Source organism: Heterocephalus glaber, unplaced genomic scaffold (assembly GCF_053883595.1).
Source record: "Heterocephalus glaber isolate CG9 unplaced genomic scaffold, H.glaber_assembly_v1.0 deba00001472, whole genome shotgun sequence".
In the NCBI taxonomy this organism is placed as follows: domain Eukaryota; kingdom Metazoa; phylum Chordata; class Mammalia; order Rodentia; family Bathyergidae; genus Heterocephalus; species Heterocephalus glaber.
Window position 1 is genome coordinate 86,768,641 of NW_028258315.1, and position 18,529 is coordinate 86,787,169.

At 38.4% G+C, this 18,529-nt stretch overlaps 1 protein-coding gene across 45 annotated transcripts in view; it reads right to left on the reverse strand.

Moving 5' to 3' along the window:
* Positions 1-588: 588 nt before the first annotated feature.
* Slmap (sarcolemma associated protein) overlaps positions 589-18,529 on the reverse strand; it is a 144,711-nt gene continuing 126,770 nt past the window's right edge. For 19 of the 45 annotated variants that reach the window (XM_087182311.1, XM_087182315.1, XM_087182303.1 and 16 more), the window contains 7 exons: positions 17,667-17,741; positions 15,283-15,603; positions 13,536-13,653; positions 11,776-11,947; positions 6,929-7,063; positions 4,497-4,586; positions 589-2,449 (listed from right to left, as the gene is read on the reverse strand). In XM_087182311.1, the coding sequence (XP_087038437.1) occupies positions 4,503-4,586; positions 6,929-7,063; positions 11,776-11,947; positions 13,536-13,653; positions 15,283-15,603; positions 17,667-17,741 (905 nt within the window). In that variant the 3' untranslated portion in view covers positions 589-2,449; positions 4,497-4,502. Of the gene's footprint in view, positions 2,450-4,496; positions 4,587-6,928; positions 7,064-8,383; positions 8,420-11,775; positions 11,948-13,535; positions 13,654-15,282; positions 15,604-17,666; positions 17,742-18,529 lie in introns of all 45 variants that reach the window. The other 26 variants (XM_087182314.1, XM_013065358.3, XM_087182309.1 and 23 more) reach the window with 3 other exon arrangements.

Sequence of the window (18,529 nt, forward strand, 5' to 3'; positions counted from 1 at the left end):
TCCAGCCTTAGCTTCCTGGAGTGCTAGATTACAGGTGTGAGCCATCATGCCCAGCTTCTGTTGAATAATTTTTAAATGCATCATTATAGAGTCATTCAACTCTTTTTGGGGGGGGGGTGTCATTCAGTATTTAACTGCTATGCTTTAAATTTCTTAATGACTACCATTACCAGAGAATAATCCTACTTTTGATGTAACCAGGAAGCAAACTGAACAAAACTGGAGGTATTGCTTATGAATAGGCTCATTTGTATTCTTGAGGAAAAAAATGGAAGTAACTATAAAAACCCATTTATTCAATTTGAATAGAGTAAATATTGATACTAGACTTGTACCTAGTGAGTCTTGTCTGGCAAGTAAGTCACATTTTAACAATAACCATATTAAAAGGAGGAAAAATTAGAGCAGTAAGTTAAATAAAAGGCCAATAAAACCTGGAGGAAACAGCTCTGTGTTTTCTTTTAAACCCTGATGAACACCAAACATATGTTATATTGCATAAAGAGCCATTTCATGGAAAGACTTAACAACTGAACAGTTGAGTCAGCATTAAGAATGTCAATGATATCCAAATCAAACATGCACAGGGAGAGTAAAGTTATTTTATTAAATCATGCACATCACTTGTGTTAGTGCAAATAGTTTAATCTGTACTTCAGAAATTCTAATGTACTTTATATCTTTACAAAATAGATTTCAAACAATTATTTACTTTAAAAAATGTAATTCTGAAGTTAAGCATTTCAGAACAATATTTGCAATAACCTATATACAAGAGGTACTGGGTACCACTGGCATATTAGCATTCTGTGGTGGAGTGGCTTCCTGCAACAGAAAATGATGAACTATATGACAGTATTTCTACAAGTCATTTGTGACTAATTCCTCCATAAATCTAGTGATCCTCCCAACAGCAATCCCAAATAGCTTAAAATATACCCTTTAGAATATAAACAATGACCGCCAAACATTACAAGGCAAATTACATCCTAAACTCTTATTTCAGTATTTGGCTAGACCTGTGTATTTCCACAGAACATTCAAGCCGATTCACTGACATTCCCTCCCAGTCTTTACCGACTGAAAAATTTAACTATGTGATACTTTAGGATATTCTATGACTAAATAAACTTTATTGACATAACTATGGTGCTGCACAAAACCATAGCTAAACGTTCACTTCTGTGTTTTAAATTTATAACATCAAGCAGTGTTTAGGTGCTCATTGTGCATGGAACATTATCAAATCTTGGGAATAGAGCTTCTAATTAGCATAAAGTCCCAATTTACCACAATAAAAAGAAAATAACCATTCATATTCCCAACCAGGAAATCTGTTGGTAGATGATAACAGCTCACCTTGAACATGAATTCTCTGAAACATCATAACCAAATTAAGTCAATAAAAGCTTATCTAAAGAGATATAATTCTTTCTTCAATTAAACATGCTTGGAGGAACAGATGATAGAAAAAAAAAATCATGCTTCCTAAAATGCTGTATATGAGAAAGTAACTTGGCTTTTAAAGAAAATATCTCTTTAAATATATGAGGTTTAATAAATTACATTCTAATTGACTTAACAGTTTGGTTGACTGCACTGAAATTGTGTAATTAGTATGTTTTTGCTCCCAGAAATACTTCAGTTTGCTCAAGAAAATACACACTCTCATGGAAAGTTTTTCAAAGTTGATGTCCTCCACATCTTCAAGTCACATTAAGGCTGAACAAGCGTGCACATATTCCCCAAATTATCACTATAACAGAGTATTTTCCAAATGTATTTTTCCTTAAAAAAATCCACACAAATAGTTGTCTCTAACTCTTGTTCCCAATAGCTCAGTGGTTTTATAACAAGTAAAAATGGCGTAAATATGTAAAAAATATATATATATGTGCATATATTTCAAACTAATAGGCACTGAGCACACAGGGCCTCTCTTCCCATGTATGTATTGGTTGTTTGGTTTGGGTAGTTATCGAATCAGAAAAACAAATTATCTGGCCATCAGAATTCAGAGTTAAATACCATAAATTTAATGGTATAAATAATTTGGTGTACCAAGAAGCCTACTTTAGGCCACCATAATATTCAGAATCTCAACATACTAATTTAAAAATTACATGAAAAACTGAAAGCAAATTATTGCTTACAGTAGAATAAAGTCACAACTTTATATTCTCTCTATAGACAGATACATTTTTATATAATTTAAAGCAATGACCCTACATCTGTGTTCTTGCACTTCTGCTGTTTTAAGAGGTAAAAAGGAAGAAAATGGTTCTGTTTGTCCCCAGCATGAGTGTGATGCCAGCTTCTAGAGGGAGGACGGTGTACGGACTCTCAAGAAACGCTCTCATGGAGAAGCTCTGGCCAGACCTGGCACATACAGCACGATGGCTGTCACCGCAACCAGGGCAGCCAACATGGGCATCCAGGGCCAGGGTTTCTGTGTGGAAAGAAACCAAGAGTCAATATCACATTGTCCCCTCTTTTCATACCTATTAGCCCCTTGGTTCCAGAGAGTCCTGAATACTTAACAGAACATTGCAACAATCCTGTCTTTGCATTGTAAGAATGAAGTATAAAAAGAAGAGAGAGAGAAATTAAAAGAGAGAAAGAGAGAAAGAGAGTGCATGTACAAGGAAAGCTGTAACAGGACCATTACAATACATTCCAGGCAAGTCCTGGGCTGTTTTCAACTTTTTTTTTTTTTGGTATTGGGGATTGAACTTGGGACCTTGTGCTTGAGAGGCAGGTGGCAGAACCTCTGAGCGAAATCCCCGGCCCGTTTTCAACTTTGATAGTTGAAATCCAGTAGTGACTTTTTTCTTCGTTTGGTAGTACCAGGGAGGTGACCCAGCCCCTGTGTACAGTAGGCAAGTGAGCTACATCCCCTAGCCTATTGGTGACTTCTAAAAACCCTCTGAGCTCTGCCTACTTTATTCACTTTGGTATCCATATATGGATTCCAATGTAACTATTGTATATGTAACTGATGTCTGTAGTACGCTTCTGCCTGAAATGTTTATTTCTTGATGAAAACCAGACTAATGTGTTGGAATAATTTTATACAGGTGCTGGTGGCTAAGGTGACAGAAAGAAAATGGGCTAGGCTTTTGATCGTCTAACCTGAGACAGAACCAGATGAGCTTTGAGTATCATTAGGGATCTTACTTGTCTAATACTTCTTTTTTTTGCGACAGGTCTCGCAGTGTAGCCCAGGGTGGTCTCAAACTCGGGGTACTCCTCATGCCTCAGCCTCTTCAGTGCTGTGATGACAGGGATGTGCCACCACACCCAGCTCAGCTTGTCTGATACTTCTGATAAAGATCTTGTTCCATGTAATAAAGCTATGTCATTTTGTGTGTGTGTGTGTGTGTGGTACCGAGGACTGAACTCGAGACCTTTCACACTCAGTACATCCCTAGTCCTTTTTTAATTTGAGACAGAGTCTCAGTAAGTAGCTAAGTTGCTCAGGGTGAGGGCAAACCTGTGATCCTCTCAGAATGCTGAAATTATAGGCCTGAACTACCATGCCTGGGTCTTGTCATTTTTTCATATGCTTTTCTAATCTGTATGCCAATTAGAGGCAAGCATGGGTGGGCTATTCCCTGTTAAATTTTAGAGGGTTTTATAATCTTAATTTGCTTTTGTTGGTATTTTTATTTTTAGTGTTGTTCTGAGAGTCTTGATGAGAAAGTTGTTTTTCAAATGACTCTGATTTGCAGATTAGGGTTTAGGAACATACGGGATAGCATTTATATCATCACAAGTAAATTCATATTGGATTTGAGATTGTGCGGCAATGGTTCATTATGTTAATCTCATTCTCTTTCTTTCTTTTTGAAACAGGGTCTCGCTATGCAGTTAAGGCTGTCCTTGACCTCACTATGGAGCCCAGGCTGGCCTTGAACTCACAGCAATCCTCCTGCCTCAGCCTCCCGAGGCAGGGATTGCTGGGATTACAGGCATGCACCAGCATGCCTGGCTCTCTTTCATTTTAATAGCCACAGTACAAACAGGCAAAAGGTTGAAACAAAGAAACTCTATACTAAGGAGAAGGGAGGAAAGAAGAGAAGGAGAGAGACAAGAAGGGGAGGAAAGCTGACTGAAAATTTCAAAGAGGCAAACTCTTCATTTCTCATTTAAATCTCATTCAAACACAGACTTGGGAAGGGGGTACTAATATTGCAGAAATTCACTGCTTACTCCAGTTTGCTAGAGATAAAGACACAGTTAAAGGAAGCATATTAACAGTTGGTTAGGTTGGAATTAATTCATAGTTAGCATTACTACAAAGGAAACAAGACAAAACATTATGTGATTAGTTGACTACTCATTCACTGATATGACACAAATACATGGCATACTAAATGAAGGGTTTGCTTCAGGTAACAAAATACCCGTGTGGTTTTGCCATGCACTATGTTACAAATATGGCACAAACAGGTGACGGGGACAAACAGACAAGGACTCAACAGTAGTGTTTGTACCTTTCTCTACCACAATGGACCGAAACACCAAAACAGGAAAGCCAGGAATAGGCCGATGAATACGGCTGGGACGGGTTGTAATATGGAAGGCTAAAGAAGGGAAGGGATATTAAAATCATTTTATGCTATGAAAAAATCAGATAAGATGATTTAGACCCCAGGTGGGCGGGAGGAAGTAAAGGAAGACTGACGTAAGAGAAGTATACCACCCAGGTTTCTCACTCATTTTAAAAGACATCTAACACAATCCAGAACAATAGACCATGGCATTATGTTTGCAAATAACTACTTTTGTTTTGTTTTGCTTTGCTTTTCGAGACAGGGTCTCCCTGCATAGTTCAGGCTGGCCTTGAACTCAGTATGTAGTCCAGGCTGGTCTCCAACTCACAGTGATCCTCCTGCCTCAGCCTCCCCAGTGCTGAGATTACAGGCATGTGCCACCACACCCCGCTTGACTACTTTAAAAGGAACAGCCAGAGGCAATGGTCAGTGTGGGTGTCCCTAATACCCTAATGAAACAGCACATTGAGGCAGTGCTATAACACTTCACCAAGTGATAAAGAACATCATTTTGTATCTGAAATCCACTGTTTAGTAGTATATCCCCTTGGCAATGGTTAAAGTTTAGTTTATCCCTCCATCAAAAAATTTCTCAATCAAAATTCTTCCACTTGAGATGTTACTACTTTCAAGCTTAAAAATAAATGCTCTGTGGGCCGGGGATTTAGCTCAGTGGTTTCACCGCCTGCTATGCAAGGGCAAGGACCCGAGTTCGATCCCCGGTACCAAAAATAAAATAAATAAATAAATGCTCTGTGATGATGCATACTTTGTAAAGCAGGTGAGAGGTGATAATGTAAAATAAACACCTGGTATATAAAGACAGGCAACTGATTCTCAGGGCTTTCAATTATGATATCAGAATATAACTGATTTTTTAAATAGGAAGAGAATTATTTCGAACCATTATATCTGATATCACAAAAATGAGAAATTCACCTGTAAGGTTTACTGTTTTTCACAACTATAAATAATAACTGCATGATTACTTTTGAAAGGTCTCAAATATACCGAGGAGAGGGAGTGTCCATTCTGATTATGTTAGATGTCTTCATAAGTTAATTTGGCAGGAAGTGGACTGAAATTTCATGAACAGAGGGATATGAATTAACACAAAAGAAAGAAGTCAGCAAACCATTATGACCTGATTTTAGAAGAATTCTGTAAACTACATTTAAAAAAATAAGTGCAATCAATTTTTGGCTTAATGTCTTCACATCCAATTCATTAATTTCTAAAAGGTTTTAACCTAAGTAGTAACCCTTTACTGTCTAAAATCAAAGACTTTCTTAAGTGAAGAACAGTTGGACACAACTCATGAGCATTCTGTGTACAACTGCATAACTGATAGCCATGCAACATCACTCTACACTTGAGCTGCAAGTGAAGCAGAGCGCCTGTCCCACAGGAAGCGCGTGGCTCATGTCTAATGCAGTGTTCATGCCATGACGGAGTCTGAAATAAGTCAGAGCACAACCACACTGAACAACCATCAGTTACGGCCCACAAAGGCAATGGTCACCAGAACGTACAACACAACATTTATTTAGTACAACATCTTTTTAAAAAGACCTTTCTAGAAAAGGAAAACAAATATTATCAAATTTAATTTATACCAAAATGTTCCCCTACCTGTCTGTCTGTCTCTCTCTCTCTCTCTTTCTCACACACACACACACACACACACACACGCATACATGCACACACACACTTTTGCTCAGAAATCCCTACAGTGACCCCCAAGTATTTCCTAATACTTACAAGATGATAAAGAGAAACAGCTTTTTAGGAAGGTGCCTTAGTGAGAATATTATTAGTATAAAATGAAAACCACACCAGATCTGCCCTTTTTTTTTGGTACAGGGATCGAACTCCGGACCTTGCGCTTGTGAGGCAGGCACGGCATCACTGAGCTACATCTCCGGCCCTCAAATTTCCCTTTTTTGATACAATCTTATGCTAAGATCAACACGTACTTCTTTCTCCAGGCAGCCCTTAGGCTTGTCTTTCTTTTTTTTGAGACAAGGTCTTGCTATGTAGTTGAGGCTGGCCTTGAACTCACTATGTAGCCTAGGCTGGCCTCAAACTTGTAGTGATCCTCCTGCCTCAGTCTCTGAGTGCTGGGATTACAGATGTGTTCCACCATGCCCAGCAAGTCTTTAGGCTCTTCTAGGGGTACAAGTTAAAGAGGTACATTCTGACTTAAATATCTGACAGCACAATGACTGCATCACAGAATTTTATAATGAAAAGCATATTTCATCTGTATCCCAGGCCTTTAGTTTCCCAATTCAGTAACAAAGTCTTCTGAAAATCAATCTCAAGTATCACCTTCCTCTCATACAAAGCTAAGTCAGCTGGCAAAGACTTACATTATTTCCTTTCTCTCGAAGCAGCTTCAGGTTGTCTTTACATTGTTTGAGCTGATCTGTGATTGACTGCTTTTCCTGCTCAGTCATTTCAAACTTCAACTTCAGTTCTGAGAGTACAGTCTGTGTCTTTTCATACTAAAGGCAAAGAAAAAAAGAGTGTGCAGACTTGACTTAAAATGGGTATGAAGTTATAGTTTTAGTCAGGCTTATACACCAGGCCCTATTTAAGAACCTCCAACACCAAAGTCAAGCCTTTTTCTTTTCTTTTCTTCTCTCTCTCTCGCTCTTTCTCTCTCCTTCCTTTCTTTTGAGACAAGGTCTTGCTATGTAGTTCAGGCTGACCTTGAACTCACTATGTAGCCCAGGCTGCCCTGAACTCACAGTGATCCTCCTGCCTCAGCCTCCTGAGTGCTGGGATTACAGGTGTGGGCCACCACACTAAGCCAGCCTTTTTGTTTTAAGGATGAGAATCATTTGTACTTATAGTGAAGTCTTTAATGTTTACTTGATTCCATGTAACAATTTTCTGGCCCTGGAGTTAAAAATGAACAGAAGGCACCATTTTGTCATCTGTTTCTAATATAAAGGGTCACTTTTTCCACATAGCAAGTTATTGGATAAAAGGGAAATTTCCAGCTGAGCAGAAGAATAGCAGGTGAAGAAAATTCCATAATTAATTAAACGGCAATGCTAGGAAACCTCAGTTTATATCCTGGTAAATAAGCAGTGTCAACCAAGGTATTCTAGTCTTGAAGTAAAAAATATTAACTGCTAAGAGGTCTCCCTTTACCCACCATCAGAGGGTATTAAAATGTTCTGGATAAGTGAATTTTCCAGACAAATGAAGCAAAGAACTGTATTTAAAGCACCCACCACTAGGATTGAGAAACTTTTCTTCACTTAAAACCTATTCTACTTAAACCCTAATAATATTCATCAAAACTGATTTTTAAAAATTTGTTTCAAAAAAAAAATCTGAGGGCCGGGGATTTACCTCCATGGTTCCACCACCTGCCTTGCGAGGGCAAGGACCTGAGTTTGATCTCGGATACCAAAAAAAAAAACAAACAAAAAAATCTGTTTCAGAGAGGAAATTTTCTACAGAGAAATATGCCATGATCTTCTCTGGAAAACAGTTCAAACACTTACAATCTCTCTCTGTGTATGTGTTTAATATGTAGGTATGTAACAGGGATGGTGGACCTTTTAGAGATTCCACTGATACAAATAGCCTGCTGAGGCACATGTGCTATATAGGCTTGCCACCACTGGTATATGTGACTATCAAACTACCCTCGAACACAGGTGAGACCAATGTGACACACAGCATGGTTTGCTCCTCCTTTAAATGTCCCCATGAAGCTGGAATTCTAGGTGGGTTCCACTTTTAGATATTGTATCTTACATGGAAGCGGGGCTCCCAAAGAAAACAGACTGTTTTGTTGCTGAGCATACCTTTATCTCTGCTTCTGCTGCCCCACTTTGCCATCTCTGAATGTTTCAGAATGAAGATAGAAAGACAAAAAAAAAAAAAAAAAGATAGAAAGACAAGGACTGAATATAAAATAAATATACCATGGGTGTAAGCATGTAGAAAGGCTCTTCCTCCTCCCTAAATATGGCTTATGAGGCCAGGTGATTTCCAGTTCTTTTCTATGTTCTAAAATTCCTCAACAAAGGATATCTTTAAATAAATAGTTACTTATTGACTGATCATAGTATGGGGGATTGAACCCAGGTCCTCATGCAGGTTAGCGCTTTACCACTGAGCTACATCTCACTCCTTTCTCTTTTTCTTCTTGGTGTTTTGAGACAAAGTCTGGCTATGTAGTTCAGGGTGACCTTGAACTCATTACGTAGCCTAGGGTGGTCTCAAACTCACAGTGATCCTCCTGCCTCAGCCTCCCGAGTGCTCGGATTATAGGTGTACACCACCATGCATGGCTTCTTTTATTTTTTCTGAGACAAGGTCTCGCCAAGCTGCCCAGGCTGGCCTTGACCTTGCAATCCTGCCTCAGCCTCCCAAGTAGCTGGGATTATAGCATGTGCCTCCACACTTAGCCCAAAGGACAGTAATGCTTCTGAAATGGAGCTTCTGAAAAGGCAAATACTTTACGGTGACTAGGAGCTCATCATTATGGTCAACAGAGACATAGATGGATGAAAATGTATAAAAACATTAGGGAAGAAAGGTAGCATTCGGGGTCAACGTTGAGGGAACCAGAAAGGGGGAAGAAAGATGTGACAGAATTCCCTCATTAACTAACAAGGTTCCCAGAACAAGCCTGGATAGTATGCCAAAGGATGAACTAAGGGATAAAATACATAGGCTTCACAATGATACAGTATTTTTTCAGCTGATGTGAAGGTTGATGAACTTCTCTGAGAAGGTAGAAGGTTGCTGGTAGGCTGCCAAAGCAAAGTCAGTATATTGAGACGACTTTCTGCACCTCAGAACACAGTCAATTCCCAATGATCTATAAATGGGTTCTTAAAAGTGACTAATAAAGTAAAAAAGTGCTTTGTTGACCAAAATTTTCTATTTTCCTTTTCCACCATTGTTACATCCAGACTGCCCTTTCGACCAAAGTACTTAACCATTTCTCCACTCCAGGAGTTGTGAAGCAGAACCACAGGAAGGCAGCTCATCAGGAAAATCCTGCTGCTCAACCCTAGCGCAAGAATGGGTGGGCAGGACTCTGCCCACAGCAAGATGGCAGAGCCAACAACTCTCTGAATCAGGCTTTGCAGGGTAGAGTTGTGGGCTCAATTTAAATGAGCCCTTAAATTACAGATATTTCTGCTAACGTAAATATATAGATGCTTTTAAAATCAAACATAATAACCTTTATTTTTCTTAATAATGAGGATTAAAAGGTACTTTCCTCATACTTTTTCTCTGTTAAATATTCATATAAGAGCTGCCACATGTATAAAATTTAATTAGTGGAACAAAGGTCATCTTTTGCAGGCTTAATTTCATACCTTGCTTGGATATCATTTAGGCCCCGTCTTGCTTTCTAACTCTGAGGTGAGAAACAAGCTCAGTCCTTATTGAGAATGAAATATCACTTGATATTACCAACACCTTTTGTCTTTCTCCACAAAAATAATCATATCTGGGCTTGTAACAGCCTGTTAGTGCTTGACTTATAATAGTTTAGCCTGTTAGTGTTGAAAATACATCATGACACTGCATATTAAGCATGGTTCTATGACAGAAAGAAGAATAAAGAGGAAATATTGAAAGGGAATAAATGTGCATTAATCAAAGAAATTATTTGCAGTGAACTACACAGAAATAAGAACCGCATTAAAAAATATTTTTGTTATAGACTAGTAATAAGTTGACATCGGGACAAACGTAAAGAGTAATATCACATTACAAAAGAATATGATGACTACACATCATTTCACAATGGAAAACAGTGAACAAGAAAATAGGAAAGAAACATATTGACAATCTCAGACATATTTTTAAATGTGCTGCATTTAATGCATTCCAAAAACTATCAACATTTTAGATGCTGTGACAACATGCCACTGCCACTGGTGAAAACAATTAAGCACTGATTGCTCAGTGTCTTAAAACAGGCAAGCAAATAATGCAACAAAATGGCTAAACGCATCTATAGTAACATACAACAGAATCATCTTCCAATCACAGTATTTTTTCCCAGGTTTTCAAAGGATTATACCATATGGACTGGAAGGACACAAAGTGCTTACAGTATTAAATACTAGCATATTTACTTTGGCACAGAATTTGTGTTCTGACCAATAAAATGAGGTTTCTCCTAAAACACATATTCTTAGCAAGGTAAAGACAAACATATTACAATGTCTACATGAAAATAAAAAAATGTTACAGCTTTTTTCTTTAGGAACAAACATGAAGACAGAAGAACAATAATCACTTTCAAATTCAGGATACTACAAGAAAAGGAAAGTGCAAAGAAAAACTGCATTAGTTGAATACATCTTCTATAAACAATTTTGGGATAATTCATTATTAAAGACAAAGAGCTGTCTTCAACTTCCACTCTGCAAAGAATCTTTCCTTTAAGTAAGTCTACAGCTGGCGTGGTCCCTGGTGAGGAAATAAGCTTTATAAGCCCACTTCATCACCAACAGCTGGGCCAGGAGACAATGCAAGCAATGGCATGAAGCCCACAGGACCAAACACAGCTCTTACTGCCCTGCTGTCAACTTCAAAGAAAGGGACCCATGTGGATCAGGGAGAGGCTGGGGGGGGCGGTCTGCACTCCAAAGCCAGCCCTCACCACTTTAAATATTACTTTTCAAAAAGCCACTCAGGTCAAAGTTTTAAGCAAAATGACACAAAAACTGAGAGTACACGTTTGTGAAGAAGGGGAAGAGGGGGACAGAAGGGAGAAAGTAGAGTCATAGAACATTTGTGTTTGGCAGGTTGGCTATCAGGTGAATTTTAAGTAACTTTTTAGGCCAGTTTCTCCAGAGGATATGGCTCCAGTCTGCTTTCGGAAGTATTCTAAATTAAATATGAAACTTTCTTTCAAAGATAAACAGTGGATTCCAAGTAATCTGGTACAAAGTGTTCCTCACGTAGGTCAATTAACTGGTAGAGGAAAATTTAAATGTAATTTTATATACTTATATTTTTGAGAACAAACTTTACTAATGAAGACTCACTTTATGGACCATGATACATAGCTATAGAAATCACCAAGCAGGGATGTTCCAAGTGTCAACTTTTTGACAGGTGATCTGACTTCTACTTCCCTTTACTTCTAACTAGCATGGGTATCTGATTTGCTTTTGGCTTTAAGTCCAACCATAATTGGGCTCATAATGTCTTTTCGCTTTACCTCTTTCTGTACATCCTTTGCTTGGCTTTCAGCCTTAGTGAGAAGAGTTTTTAAATCAGCTGAGTCCCGAAGATGCTGTTCTTTCAAGGATCCCACTTGATTTTCAAGCTCTTTTCTAGTCATCTGAAGAATGCTGAGATCACTGGTAAGCTCTAAACTCTGCTTTTGAGAACTGCAACATAAAAACTGACAGTTATTCACAGGTACAAACTGGACACAGCAGGAAGTCCAACTTCTTAAATATTTCATTATGTAGGGTGGTAGTGAATTTCAGAGGAGAAAAAAAGTATTAAAAAAAAGAAATGAAGCTGGGTGTGATGGCGCAAGCCTGTAGTCCCAGTACTTGGGAGGCTGAGGCAGGATTGCCACAAATTCAAGATCAGCCTGAACTACATAGCGAGATCTTGTCTCAAAAAGAAAAAAAAAAGAGAAAGACATCTGCAGTAAGTAAAAAGCATGAAAATACAAAAAAAAAAATCCTGCACATTTAAAGCCATGTGTTATCAGGTATACACAAAGGTTGAAATTTTAAAAATAGAAGGAGGTGCTGGGTGTGGTGGTGCATGGTGTAATCCCAGCACTCGGGAGGCTGAGGCAGGAGGATTGCTGTGAGTTGGAGGCCAGGCTGGGCTATAGAGTGAGTTCAAGGACACCCTGAACTACAAAGCAAGACCCTGTCTCCAAAAAAACCAACCAACCAACCAACCAAAGGAAGTGACCAATTGTGTATGTATGTATGTGCGTGTATGTATATGTATATGTATGTGTGTGTGTATATATATATATGTATATATATATGTGTATATATATATGTATGTGTATATATATATATCCCCCACCCAAGGTCTCGATATATAGTTCAGGCTGGCCTTGAACTCATGGGATCATCCTGCCTCAGCCTTCTGAGTGCTGGGATTATAAGCGTGTGCCCTCATGCCTGGTTAACAAACTAATTTTGAATTTAAATTTAAATTTAAATGTGGCAAATGCAGCCAGACATAGTGGCACATGTCTATTATTCCAGCACTCTGGGAGGCAGAGGCAGAAAGATCACAAATTCAGGTCCAGCCTGGGCAATTCGGCGACTTACAATTAGTAAGAGCCTGCAGCAAAAAACAAAAAAAACAGGGAGGGCAGGCACTTTGGAAGATATCTCAGTATGAAGGCCCTGGATTCAAACACTAGTATGGGGGATGGGAGAGGAGAAACAAATGCTAGGAAAATAGAATTTCACTAAATTTTTTGGAATAAATCCATTTAATCAGTTGGCTTGTAAGGTATCAGATACTAGGAATATTTAACTGGTTTTGGAGAATTTTTAATCTCTTTTTTGTTTTGTTTTTTTTGGTACTGGGGATCAAACTTGGGACCTTGCACTTGTGAGGCAGGTGAGGGTACCACTGAGCTAAATCCCCGGCCTTGTTTTGTTTTTTTGAGACGGGCTCTTGTTATGCAGTGCAGGCAGGCCTTGGACTCGCTATGTAGCCTAGGCTGGCCTTGAACTTGTGGCAGTCACCCTGCCTCAGCCTCCCAAGTGCTGGGATTACAGGTGCGCAATATGCCTAGCAGAATTTTTGATCTTACACATATTCTTTTTATAACCATATTTGAAATTCTGAAGCTGAATGTATACCTTTTAGTACACATTCTTTATTAGTCATCTGATCACTATTCTTAACAGAAAGACATTTAAACATCAAAAATAAATCTAGATAAAAGTTTAATATAAATATTTTGAAGCTAAGAGGGTTTTTGCATACTTGTGCAGTTCTTTTTCTTGCCGCTGCAGTTCTGAAGATAACAAAACATTTTCCTTTTTCAGAGAATGGCATTCAGTTTCCAGTACATTCCATTCCTTTTTCAACTTTTCTAGTTCACCTAAAATAGTTCAAAAACAAGTCTGTCAATATAGGAACATAGGACCAGGGCTTTAGCTCAGTGGTTCCGCTGCCTGCTTTGTAAGAGCAAGGTCCCGAGTTTGATCTCCAAAACCAAAATAAAAAAATAAATAAATAAAAATAAAAAATCTACTGACAATATAGGAACATAACTACTCAAAAGATGAAGGGAAATATTTCAGAGAACATACTCTTTTCTACATCCTTTGTTTAGCCTCTGTGGTTATTTAGGTCGTACACTTTTTTTTTTTTTTTTTTTGGTACCAGAGATCGAACTCAGGTCCTTGTGCTTTCGAGGCAGGTGCTAGAACCACTGAGCTAAACCCCCAGCTGAGAACATACTCATTTGCCCCTCAAAGACACGTAGATTTTTTTTCCCTTGAGACCCTGCATGGCGGTGAGCTACACCCCCGGCCCACTAGATGTGTAGATCTTTACACAGCTAATGATTCCTATTATTTTGCATCAAGGAAGTTCTATTACCTTGAACATGAATAGTACTTTTTCCACCTCACTTTTTAAAAAGACAATTTTTAATAGTATTAAATTATAGTAGCGTAGAATTGTTAGGGCTGGGGATTTAGCTCAGTGGTACCACACCTGGCTTGCAAGTGCAAGGTCTTAAGTTTGATCCCTAGTACCAAAAAACAAACAAACAACAAAAAGAAAGAATTGTTAAAAAAAACTGTCATTTACTATACAGCTTATAGACCTGGAAGAATACAAAGGTGATCAAAAAATACTTTTGCCAGTGCATTTAAATTAAAAATATTTATTACAGTAAAAGACACATGGTTATTAAACCCCCTCAAAATATTTCCCCCAGCTTCAAACACATTTATCCCATTGTTCTTCTTCTTCTTTTTTTTTTCCAGTACAGGGGATGGAACTCAGGACCTTGGGCTTGTGAGGCAGGCGCAGAGCCACTGAGCTAACTCCTCAGACTCTATTCTATTGTTCTTTCCACTTTCTGATGCAGTTCTGGAAGTCCTCTTTCATGTCTCTATGAGGTGTGATTAAAAATACAGTGAATGAGGGCTGGGGATTTAGCTCAGTGGTTCTGGCGCCTGCCTCAAAAGCGCAAGGTCCTGAGTTCCATCCCCAGTACCAAAAAACCAAAAAAACCAAAAATAAAAACAACAGTGAATGCTGCTGCGAGTGCCATCTAATGGCAAGGCAGGCTATTAAAAACATCACAGTGTGTCCTCACCCACGTCATTCACTGGCACCGCACACTTATCACTCTTCCCTGAATTCAAAATGACCACGAAAGCAAACATTTTAAAGAAATTCAGGACAGAAGGCATCCACAACAGTACAAGTAAAGACACAAAAGAAGCCTTTCAGAAGTGCTCCAGAGTGGCAAGAACAATGGGTGTGTTCGATGTGAGGGGGAATAATGGCAATGTGTCTTTTACTGAAATAATTTAAAAAGATTATTTTAATATTGGTGTATTTTTTGATCACACCATGCATATTTCTACCCCTAGTTTAGAAGAAGTGCTTAATATAACTGATTATGATCAATGAGAAAAAAATCCCTTATTATTTTTTACAAGTTATAGTTATTGCTGTCAATCGTTAAGAGCTTTATGTAAAATACACTTACCCTGCAACCTTGTTGCTTCTTCTCTCTGTTGGTCCTCACACTGTTGACATCGCAGCTGAAAACTGTTTTGCAGACCTGTGATTTCTCTCTCATATTCAGATGCTGCTTTCCTCCATCGGTCAAGCTCAGCTCGTACCTTCTTAAGCTCTTCTTGCAAAGAAGCTATGTCAGTGTCCCGCTCAGAGGCAGCTTTTGCTGCCGCTTGATGAAGGAGCAAAATTTCATCTCGGGCACTAAGCAATTCATCTCTAGTGCTTGTGACTTCACTGTCCTTCTCTTCCCGGAGATTCTCAATATCAATATGTAACCTCTGCAGTTGGGCTATAAAAGTATATTTATCCATCATTTTCTTATTCCATAGGAATTAAGAATAACAGCCCATTAAAGAATTGTTGATACTGCACAGCCTAGCTGTCAGAGTTGTTGCTTTTGTTGTTTGTTTTGGTTTTTGAGACAAGCCTCTGTTGCTCACTGCTCTATCCCCACACCTGGCAGTGTAGATGATTAAGAATTATTGGCTGAATGAATGAGGTGATGAAATTAGTGAATTTCATCTCTAATTGAAGAGGTATGTTTTAAAAAGATCTGGTCTTTTAGCTCTGTGATCCAAACTGGAAACTGTATAATCATACTTGGTTCAGAAATAGCATACCAGTCTTGGTTACCATAACACTACAAGGAAAATATGGGTATAAAAAGTTAAATAATAATTAAGAGGATTTAGGACTAGTAGGATTGCTACATAAACAAACATTAAAGAAGGTATCAGACCTTTCAAGTTTGTAGGAAGGATAAAGAGAACAGATTTAAAATCTGAGAAAGTAAAATGGCCAGATATAAGGTGAAGAGAGTTTTGTTGATAGTCTTTTCTTTTCCTTTTTTTGGGGAGACAAGGTCTCATTAGGAGGTAGTTCAGGCTGGCCTTGAACTCATGGCTATCATCTGTCTCGGCCACCAGTGCTAAGATTACAGGTGTGTGACACCAACCCCCAGTTATTGATAAAATCTTGAAATTCACATGTTGACATCAGAGGGCACTCAGTGATGTCTAGGCAAGACAGCTTTAAGACAAAACATAGCACCATGTCATAGAGCGTTTAGGGAAAATTCCCCATGTACAGTACAGGATGGAAATGTAGATGTGAATAAGGTTTATAAAAATTAATGGATAACAGAATTGAGCTAACAGAATTTCAAGAATTTTCAATTTAAAAACACATACAGCCTACTCCATACATTTAAAATGGATCATAATAAAACTAAAATTTATCTTTTTTTTTTTTTGTACCAGGGATCCAACTCGGGTCCTTGTGCTTTTGAGGCAAGCGTTGGAACCACTGAGCTAAATCCCCGGCCCAATAAAACTAAAATTTAAAAATCAAAATATTTTGTCTGTGTGTGTATGCTTATATTTTGAGACAGGGTCTTGTTATGTAGCTCAGGCTGGCCTTGAAGTCCTGACAATCCTTTTGTGTCAGCCTCCTGAGTGCTCACATTACAACCAAGTCTGGCTTCAAGCTAAAATTTTAAAACAACATTGGCATAGCCAGATGTGGTAGCGCAAGCCTGTAATCATAGCACTTGAGAGGATGAGGCAGGAGAATGGTGGCAAGTTTGAGGACAGCCTGGGCTACCTAGTGAGTCCAAGGACAGCCTGAACTACACAGTGAGAGCTTGCCTCAAAATAAACAAATAAACATGAACAAAACCCAAACCAAACCAAAATAAAAAAACCAAAAAAACCTGGTTCTTCTTTGATAATAAAAGCAAATTAATTTTGCTTTTGTAATTTTATAATGAGATAGGAAAGAAAGACCTCTCCTGGAGTATCTCATGGAGGTCACAGAGCTTCACAGTATGAAGAGTTTCCCCTTGAAGTAAACACCTGGTGGGCAAGGGTCTTTCTGGTGATTTCTGAAATGACCTTGTGATAACCCAGAGACTAAAACGGTGAACATGAAGAGTAGCCATTATCAATGAAAGCACTGCAGAGACGATATTCTACTCCATGTGGTGTATAATTTTTAGTGCAATGCAAGTATGTTTTGGGCATTAGATATAATGACACCAGCAAGCTAAAAGTGTGGAGGCACAGAGTAGCTCAAACACATTTCCTGTTCAAAAGCTTTCCTTTTAGTAACTCAAGATATCACCCAGATAGTATCACCCCTGCTCTTTCCACTCCAAGTGTCTAATAATGGATTACTAGCGAACCTATCCTTGTGTGTCCTTTAGAGGAAAATAACCCAAGAGCCTAGTTATGCCAGGTCAGAGAAGAACCACAGCCATGACAATTCGGAACGCGCTGCACTCTTCCTTTCCATTCCTTTTGAATTATAAAGACAAACAAAAACAATCTCAAATACTTCTAGAATGTTCCATACCTTGAAGAACCTGTATTTGTTTAGCAGATTCTTCAACTTGATTTCTATAGGCTTTTCTTTCTTCTTCCAGAAGAGCTAAAAGTAAAAACACAGCATATCTAATTTTGTGATTTAATGAAAAGTATTCAGAATTGAGCAGCTGAAAATGTCTAAGAAATTATCTCCTAAAGCTTATTGAAAGAAACAAAAGTTAAGCAGTAAGTATTATCAGTATTAGTAGTTAGATAAAATTTTGGGAGCATAAAATAGTAGTAAGCAAGAAATCTATTTAACAGTTTCTAGACATTGTTTCACCAAGATAATATATGATATTCTGCACATGAGCAGCATACTTGATAAATGTCAATCATTATTTTGAGCTTACTTTTTTTTTTTGGTAACGGGGATTGAACTCAGGACCCTGTGCTTGCCAGGCAGGTGCAGCGCTGCTAAGCTATATCTCCAGCCCTTAAGCTTACATTTTAAGAAGTCTTAAAATTCTCATTTTTTTTTTTTGGTACCGGGGATCGAACTTGGGACCTTGTGCTTGTGAGGCAGGTGCTGGAACCACTAAGCTAAATCCCCAGCCCTAAAATTCTCATTTTTATTGCCAAGCACATAGTAAGCACTAAACCAAATAATTGCTGACTGCTAACCATTTTTCTATTGTAATTGGACCCTTCAAAAGGTACAAGCTAAAAGAATGGCAATTCTTTTTTTTTTTTTGGTACTGGGGATCGAACTCGGGACCTTGTGCTTGCAAGGCAGGTGTTAGAACCACTGAGCTAAATCCCTGGCCCAAGAATGCCAATTCTGTAAAAAAAAATTTTTTTTTTTCTGTAGTGCTGGGAATTGAACCCAGGGCCTTGTGCATGATATATGGG